Genomic DNA, 8,840 nt, shown 5'->3' on the forward strand with positions numbered 1-8,840 from the left:
CCTTAAGAGGGAACATGGCCCTGCCGACACCTTGATTTCAGACTTCCAGCCTTCAGAACTGGGGGAAAATATGATTCTGTTGTTCAAGTCTAGTTCGTGGTGATTTGTCCCAGCAGCCTCAGCAAACCAATCCACCATAACCACACAGCCCCCTGCCCCTGCTTGGCCTGCCCCCCCCCAGTCCCAAGGAAGGACCCCACACGCGGGCGAGTCTCCAGATGGACGATTTAATGCGGCTGGTTGTGATCAGAGCTATTTTCTCCCAACCAACATCTCTGAATTCTGCAGCCACTGAATTCTGTAAGGTCTGTTTCTTACAGCAGGACCAGGCCCCTCTCTCCTCCACCCCAGAAGAGGATAATCCCAGAAGGGCTGGACATGTCCTAGGGACCAGCAGGCATCAGTCCTAGTGGCAGGATCCCTGGCAGGTGGTGCCACGGGTAGTCCCTGGCTCAGCCAGGGGTCCAGCTAGACAGGTCACTGCAGCTTCATGCCGCTGCGGCGCCGTGAGTCCCTCCGGGCAATGGGACTGAAGTTCACGATCTCCTTGTAGATGTGCTCTGCGAAACACACAGGCTGGCTCAAGGCGTGTTCGGGAGGCCAAGGGTGAGAGAAAGCCCCTCTCCCCCGATGAAATGCGGAGCAGAGGTCAGCTCAGAGAGCAAGCAGTGCGCACAGGAGACAGTATCTGCTCAGAGAGGGGGTGGCAGCAGGGATCCAGGAGGGCAGCGGGCCAGCTGAGGCCAGGTCTGGAGACAGAGGCGGGCAAAGAAGAGACAGACCAGAACCCCCAAGGCCCCCTGCTCTTACGCTTCCATTCATCCACCGTGAGTTTCTCATGTTCTAAGGAATCATCAAATGGCTGCGGGGCCTCTGTCTCCTCCTCAGGGTCTCGGAAGGGCTCAAAGAAGGGGTGGGCAAGGGCCTGCGAGGCCGTCAGGCGCTTGTCCACATCCAGCTCCAGAATCTTCTCCAGCAGGTCTATGGCTGCGGCGACAGAGCAGGAAGCTCACGCCCCAGGCCTGGGAGAGCCCAGCGACTGGGCCAGGCTGCAGCTGCCCCCCATCACAGCCAGGCCCCAGCACTCACCCTGGGGGCTGGCACGCGGGAAGAGCTGAGAGAAATCCTTCTTGGGGCTCTGTGGCAGGGCCTGGATGTAGGATTTGGCCTGGAAGACAGAGGAGCAGAGAGTAATCTCCCAAGGTCAGCCTCTCAGGGGTTAGGCCTTGGGGTAAAGGGTGGGGACTCCAGAGAAGCCCAGAGCTGGGCCGAAGGCTCAGGGCAAAGTCCAAAGTGGGAGGAAGGCAAGAGCACCTGCCAGGGCAAAAGGAGGGGGCCAGTGAGGCCTCCTTGCCGATGGCCTAGAGCCCCCATGACCCCCAGTTGGCCAAGTGCAGAAGCCTAGGCCAACTTAGACCATCTGCCACTCACTGCTTTGTCGTTCAGCTTCTGCACAAACTCTGCCCCCGGCACCCCGGTCACTTTTAGGATCTGGGACAGCTGGTCCAGGTCTTGACAGCAGGTTAAGGCTCGGCCTCACTCTCTGCTGGTGGATCTCAGGCTGTCCTTCCCACTGCCCTTCCATCACTCCCCACCCCCACCCCCAGGCACCCAGGGTGCTTTCAGGAGAAGGTGCAGGGCTCCGGGAGGCTTCCCATCCTCCAGAGTGGGTTAAGGGTCCTTCCCCACAGATGCTCCTGGAGGCGCCGCCTTCCAGGCTCCCATCCCAGCCAGTCAGCCGCCATCACATCGGTCTCTTGGTCACAGTCCCTGACCCTCACACTGAGTTCGGTGCTGCAGACCCACATGTTCTCAACACCCGCACGGCGCACAGGGCCACTCAGAGCACGCAGTGCCAACACGTGAAGTCTTTCCTACACGGTGGTGCAACAGCAGGTGGCTGCTTTCCAGAAATTCCCTCATCTGCATTTTAAAACTGTTCTATGGTCAGTCCATGGAGTGGCCAACCGTTGATCTCAGCCCAGGTCTTGAGTTTAGGGTTGTGGGTTCAAGCCCCATGTTGGGCTCTAAAAACCAAAGAAACAAACAAAACCATTCTACAGGGAGCATGTATCACTTTCGCATTAACCAAAGTAAAAAAAAAAAAAGAGAGAGAGAGAGAGAGATTTAATCAAGTGTCTGTTGAAGGAGTGAATCCCTGGGTGGAGTTTAGCTTTTCCAGCAAAGGATACAATCTTTCCCCTTGAATAGAGTTTTTCCCGTCAGCATCTCTGCCATGATACAGCCCACAGACCAGATGTCCACTGCAGACAGAGGAGAGGACGCGTAACCCGAACCAGCTGAGCCGGGGGTCAGTCCACCCAGAGTAGCCAGAACGGTGCTGGAGGGGCCACCAGAGAAGCCCCCCGGCCCCTCCCTGGGCAGTGGGCCACTGACCAGTCTGATTGTAGTGCATCCAGCTGAGGATCACCTCAGGGGCCCGGTACCAGCGGGTCACCACGTAGCCTGTCATCTCGGCGTCCGCATGCCGGGCCAGCCCGAAATCCAAGATCTATGGCTCAGGGGACACAGGGAGAAAGAGTTGCCGCACACAGGAGGCTCCCACCCCAACGCCAGGCTGCCCCTGCACCCACCAGCTCACCTTCAGCTCGCAATCCTCGTTCACGGCCAGGTTGCCCGGCTTCAGGTCCTAGACGGGAGGAGAGAGCGAGCGCTGGGCTGAGAGGCAGAGATGGGAGCTGGTCTCCCTTCCTCTCTCTGGGTGTCCGTCTCCTCAAGGGTAAAGTAGGGGGCTGGCCTAGGTGTCCTCTCGGGCCCAGCCAGCTCTAAGATACTCTTGATTCCCAGAGCCTAAGACCCCCAGCTCAAGGCTCGCTTTGTCTGCAGCATCCAGAAAGTTCCCCAGAACACAGCATTCTTCTGAGCAGGCCTTCCTGGGCCAAGGCCGGGTCTGCAAAATCCACATTTCAGGCTCTAGAGGACTTTCGCCTCCCCACTCCTTTCCTCCTTCCCAGCTGTGGAGAATCTCTCCGGGGTGAAGAGCCCTCTGAGGACCACCGCAGAGAAAGCACTCACCCTGTGCACGACCCCAGCTGAGTGGATATACTGTGAGAGAGAGAGAGAGAGAGAGAAGGATAAAGCCAGCGCCTGGCTTCCATCCCGGGCGCTTCAGGCTAGCTCCAAACCTCCCCGGCCCTGTCCCACTGTGCTCATCCAGCCCTGACAGCCCGGCATTCCCCAAACCTCAGGTCTCAACACCAACACCCCCCTCCCTCCCCGGCCCCTTCCCCTCCCTTTCAGCCCCCTCCTTCTCCCCACTCACACACACACCTTGAGACCCTTGAGCATTTGATACACCAGGTACTGGATCTTGTCCTCACTGAACTCCATCCCCATGATCTTCTGCAGGTCCGTCTGCATGAAGGGCATCACCAGGTAGCTGCAAAGCATGAGAGCTTCTTGCCAACCCTGGCCCCACCGCAGCCAGCCAGACCCCTCACACGGGCTTCCTGGCTTCTGGCTCTCAGCCCGGCACGGTGGACCCCCACTGGCAGAGTTCAGGATCAGCATTTTAGCGGGAGCATGCTCAGGAAAACCGAATGGAGCTGTGCTCCCTCTCTTCAAAGGCACCCTCTCCTTGCCCTCCTCTGCTGCACCCCCTGACCCCAGGAAGCCACAGCCGTGACTTAGGAGCACCTGCCAGCATTTCCTTCTGCTTCTGTCCAAATATTTTCTCCCGCAGAGGGTTATGCCCGGCTAGGAGAGCTCCATAAACCACCAGGAACATCCGCCCTTCCAAGAAGGAAGTAATCCTACAGCCTCCAGGAGGGCAGAAGAAGGAAGAAGGAGTAGCTGAGCCACAGCACCCTCTGATGGGATTGCAAAACAGGTCAAGGTCAGCAAAATATGGCTGTTGCTCAAGGTAGTAACGGCAAAGTCCAGAACAAAAGATGATGGGTTTAAAAAGGAATATTTACCACAAGAAAAAAAAAAAAGGATGTGGTGGAGGCCGTCTCTTTGAGCCTATGATTTTTTTTTTTAAAGATTTATTTGAGAGAGAGAGAGACTGAGAGCTTACACATGAGAGAGAGCACAAGCTGGGCAGAGGGGCAGAAGGAGAGGGAGAAGTAGGCTCCCCATTCAGCAGGGAGCCTGATGATTTGGGGTTCGATCCCAGGACCCTGGGATCATGACCTGAGCCGAAGGCACCCCAAGCCTGTGATTTTCTGAAGCTTTCTGCTACCTGACCATCCCCTCTTCCTCACGGGGGCCTGCTCCATGCACGGTCCCCTCCCCACTGCTGTCCTTCACCTCCGCATGGACCCAGGCTCTCTCCCCTTGGCTGACAAACTTGCTGAAGTCTTCCCATGCTTGTTTCACCACCTCTTGACTCGATTCTTCAAAGAGCCACCCCTTCTCCCTCTTTCCCTCCCCAACCAAACTTCTAGAAAGAGTGGTTCAACCTCTCGACTCTCTGCCTTATCTTCCAGTCCCCTGACAACCTGACATCTGTTCCCACCCGTTGGAAACTGCTGGACCACTCTCACCAAGGGCTGCCCAGCAGGCACTCCCACGGATCCCTTTCTTCCTGTCGGACCTCTTGCAAAGTCTGACCCTCCCTCAAGATTTCTCTGTTGATCCCTTCATCAACAGTATTGCATCGAGTTCTAGCTGAGCCCAGAGCTCCCTGAGTTTCCAGATTTATTTGCAACTGCTGATTAAACATCCTAACATTTACAGGCTCCTCAAAAGTTGTGTCCAAAACAGAGCTCATCATCTTTCTCCCAAGATCTGTTCTTCCTTCCCCTTGTATTCCAAGCAGGAGCCTGGCATCCTGACTTACAGCCCCTCTCCGGGTCACTCCCTTTCCCAACAGATATGACCCTTTGACAGCCCTGTCTCCTGATGGTTCTCAGATCCACTCTCAGCCTCCCTCACCTCCATACCTCACCCAGGTCTGGAATGCCCTTCTCCAGGCGTTCTCTGCTTCTAGAGCTGCTCCCTGTTTCCCTGCCCCCTCCTAAAGTGCACCCCCTAATCTGATCTGACTATTCACGCTATGTTCAAATCCTCTGTGGACTTAAGGCTGCCTATGGGATCAAGTCTGGACTCTTCCCTTGACCAAACCAGCCATTGGCCTTCACCAGTCAAACTGAACTTACCCATATTCCCCTAACAGTCCAGTCCCAGGCAACGTGGTCGTTCCTTTGTCCACTCAGTTCCTCCTACCCGGGATGCCTTCTGCACCCTCCACCTCAGGCAAACCTCTACTCATCCTTTGGGGCTGTTTGAGCCTTGCCTCCTCTGTGAAGCCCCAAGGCAGCATGCAGTCCCCTGCACCCGACCATACTTAGAGCACCCACCACACATCTGTGAGTCTTCCTGTAGGAACTATACCCCCACCCTGCCAGGGGCAGGGGAAACTGGTCCACTTTAAATGCCCAATGCTAAGCCCAGCAGCTGGCTTTATAGGGAAAAAAAAAAAAAAAACCTCTTCAGAATCGCTGCATCCTAACAAAGGGACCTTCAGCTGCATCTGAAATAGAGGTTGAGAAAAAAACGAGAAAAAAAAAGTCCATCCTCCCCAAAGGTTCGTACATTTTAGACCAGGCACTGGTCTAAAATTTAGACCAGGCAGTAGCAAAGCAGTGCATTGAACTAAATTTTCTGGTTCTGTGTGACCGTCAAACACCCCATCAGCCAGAAGCGGCCAAGGATTCCTGCTAGGAAGACCCCCAAAATCCAGACCCACACCTGGGCCCTCACGGAATGGTGAAGTAAGTTGGTGCAGACCCTGTGAGGACTGCCAATGAGGTTTTGGTGGTATTAAAGTGCGTGATAAGAGAAGCAGAGGAGCAGACATCTCTTGGCAGGCAAGCACCCCACAGAGCCCCTCCCACCTCTTCCTGCCAGCCCTCCCCCACCAACCCCCACCAAGAAACTCCAGAGGGAATTACACAGGGGTGAGGGGTGGACAGCCCAGCACAGGTAGCCTACTGCGCAGAAGAGCAAATCTGGACTCTCCCCCAGCTGGCTCCTGAGTGGCAAGTAAGGCCTGCAAATGCCCTGGAACCCAGCGCAGTCCGACTCACAAGTCATGGAAATTGCGCAGGGAGGAGGCTGAGGTGAAGACATCCAGGAGCCCGATGACCTGGGGAAAAGGTTGCCAGTGAGGCTGGGCAGCCACCACAGCCCTCTCCCCGTTTCACTTGGGGCCCTAGCCACACACACAACCCCCCCCCCATTTCCTGGTACATCATCTCTGGCAGGAGGCAGGTCCCCCACCTTCTCGGGAACAGTAAAAAGGGCAGAGGCAGAAGAGAAAGCCCCTTAATTGGGAGCGAGCTTGCAGGACACAGTGATTGCCCCCCAAGTCTGGGATTCAGGGCAGGCGTGCAAACTCACTCTCTACTCGAGTAGGCAACCATAAGTGGGGAAGGGAATCAGGGAGGGAACAGGGAAGGGGCCTTCCAGCCAGCAAGCTCCCTGCCCTTGACCTTGGGTCTCCCACCATATCCATCCTTGCCTGCCAAAGGGCTGGTTCAGAGACAGGCGAAATGTCGCCCTGGGGAGGCGTCTGCTGAAGAGGAATGGGGCTTAAGATTTGTGCACAATATTTCGAAATCATTATTTTACCAATCTAGGTATCCCAGAGCAAAGACTGGTTGTTAAGCCCAGCGCTGGGTGGCTAGTCTTCCCAGCTGTTGCTATCAGACGGGATATTCTAATGGTTATGCACTGAGGAATGGGGCCACGCTGCCTGGGTTCAAATTCCCAGCTGGGTCACTGACTAACCATATAACCTATTAGTCTTTATGTGCCTTGGTTTCCCCTTCTGTCCTTGGGAATAATAGTACTCGACTCCTGTGATGTTGTGAGGAGTAACACGTTCGTTTCTGCAAAGCTCTGAGGACAGCACTTGGCACAGAGAAAGTGCCCAAGTACCTAGAATTATTGTTCTTATTATTGGGGCCACCTGCGGAAGCTACATCAGCCAGGATGCTGGGCGTCCTAGCTCCAAGATAGAGAAAAAAATCACAAGTACCTCTGTGCCCACTTCTTCGTAACAGACAGGAAACAGTAAGTTTGCCCCTCCCAAAGTTCATTTTGCTCCACTACCCAAAAAACCATCCTTTGCACCCTTTCTGGGCAGGGTAGGTCCTGGCTCCTCATTTTATGAGGTGAGGAAAAGGGTGGGAGGGGCAAGAGGTGATTCCCCTTCCCCTGGCCCTGTCTTGAGCTCTCTGTACCCTCTTAGGACATCTCTCCCACACATGGGGGGGTGGGAGGGGGAAGCTAGTCAGAAGCCTTATGGGGCCCCTCCCCCGCCCACCCACCTGCTCCAGAGTGGCCCCCAGAGCCCCCGGGCCCAGCCTACGTTCTCATGCTGCATGTGCTTCAGCAGCCGCAGCTCTCGGTAGGCCCGCTTGGCAAAGATCTCGGACTGGAAGGGCCGGCTCAGCTTCTTGATGGCCACCTTCTCCCCTGACCGCTTGTCGATGGCAGAGCTGGAGGGCATGTACAGGTCGGCAGACTGTGGCTTTCTTGCCTCCGCAGCAGCCCCCAGGCCACATCTCGAGTGCTATCTCCCAGGCCACCCTGGGGGAGCCCAGGCCATCCTCACCAAAATCCCTCCTGGCCAGCGGGCTGGGCTGGGAAGAAGGGAACCCACCACCTGGGAGGTAAGGGAGCAGCTTCAAACGCTGGGGGAGGTGGAGTGGGGGGACAAGGGGGGGCAGTTCTTCACGGGGTCAGACCCAAGTTCAGGCCAACAAGAACCAGAGCCTGGCACTGTGTACCTTGGCAAGTCATACTTCCTCCTCTTTGGGCCTCAGGGTACCCGCTTGTAACAACGGGGATTTGCCTGGATGAACTCTGGGGTCCCTTGTAAGGTTCAAGTCCTGGGGAACCAGACCCAGTCCTAACTCAAGCCACAGAGACCCCACAAAGCCGGTGAGGACAGTGAAGTGGCGCCCGCGGTGGCCGCAGGTCAGCCTCTGCCACAGCCTGAGGCTTCTGGCTGCCACTCCGCTGCCCTGTCGCGGCCTCCCAGCTCCAAGCGCTCAGCTCAGAAAAGCCTCCGCCAGAGTCTTCCGAGCCGGCGGGACTCGGGGCTTTGGGGTCTTCGCTCAAGGTAGTGGGGGCGCAGCCCCGAGCGCCCCCCAGGAGACGGGGACCCTCCCCCACCCCCGAGGCGAGCCCGGGAAGAGGTGCACTGGCCGGGCCCGGGTCGTCGGGAGGCTCCATCTGCGCCCCGGTGCCCGCGCGCCCGCTGTAGGTCCCGCCCGACGCCCCGCGCGCCCCCCGGCGCCCCCCAGCGGCGCGCTGTCCCGGGGGTCTCACCACACAGCGCCATACGCCCCGCTGCCTACGTGCGTCGGGGACACGTAGGTCTTGGGCAGCTCCCAGGCAGTCTTGTTGACGTCCTGCTTGTAGAAGCCCTTTTTCCGCGTGAAGCTCATCCCGGGCCCCCAGTCTCGGCGGCCCCAGCACGGCGCCTGCGTTCGCGGCCCGCCGGGCTCCCAGCACCCGGCCCCGCGCCCGCAGGTCCGGCCCGCCCCGCCGCCCGCTCCTCCCCCGCGCGAGGGCGGGGTCCCGGGCCCGCGGCGCGTCCCACCTGCCGGCTCGCCCAGATGCGCCGAGGGCGGCCACGCCCGGACCTGCCCCGACAGCCCGGGCGGTGTGGGGCCCGGGACCGGAGTCCCAGGTGCGCTGCCCCGTAGGAGGGGGTGCTGCGGGCGTCGCCGGCGGCGGGGTAGAGCCCGGGGGCTCCCGCGGGGGTGGGGGCGTGGCGGGGGTAGGGGTGGTGAGGGTGGGAAGACAGGGCCGCCCCGGTCCTTCCGGCCCAGACTCGATGGGAAGATCTGCGTGGAGGATCG

At 58.2% G+C, this 8,840-nt stretch overlaps 1 protein-coding gene across 2 annotated transcripts; it reads right to left on the reverse strand.

Moving 5' to 3' along the window:
* Positions 1-208: 208 nt before the first annotated feature.
* On the reverse strand, positions 209-8,487 carry MAPK13 (mitogen-activated protein kinase 13). 2 transcript variants are annotated; one of them, XM_044254806.1, is made up of 12 exons: positions 8,305-8,487; positions 7,340-7,469; positions 6,054-6,112; positions 3,292-3,400; positions 3,037-3,066; positions 2,603-2,650; positions 2,398-2,512; positions 2,193-2,264; positions 1,432-1,511; positions 1,090-1,168; positions 811-987; positions 209-560 (listed from the first exon to the last, which is right to left on the reverse strand). In XM_044254806.1, exons 1-12 carry the CDS (start codon positions 8,421-8,423, stop codon positions 478-480), a joined length of 1,101 nt encoding a protein of 366 aa, XP_044110741.1. In that variant the 5' UTR covers positions 8,424-8,487; the 3' UTR covers positions 209-477. The 2 variants fall into 2 exon arrangements, with proteins under 2 accessions (XP_044110741.1, XP_044110743.1); XM_044254808.1 differs by lacking the exon at positions 8,305-8,487 and adding an exon at positions 7,761-7,862.
* Between the last annotated feature and the right edge of the window lie 353 nt (positions 8,488-8,840).

This window comes from Neovison vison, chromosome 1, assembly GCF_020171115.1.
Source record: "Neovison vison isolate M4711 chromosome 1, ASM_NN_V1, whole genome shotgun sequence".
NCBI classification, from domain to species: domain Eukaryota; kingdom Metazoa; phylum Chordata; class Mammalia; order Carnivora; family Mustelidae; genus Neogale; species Neogale vison.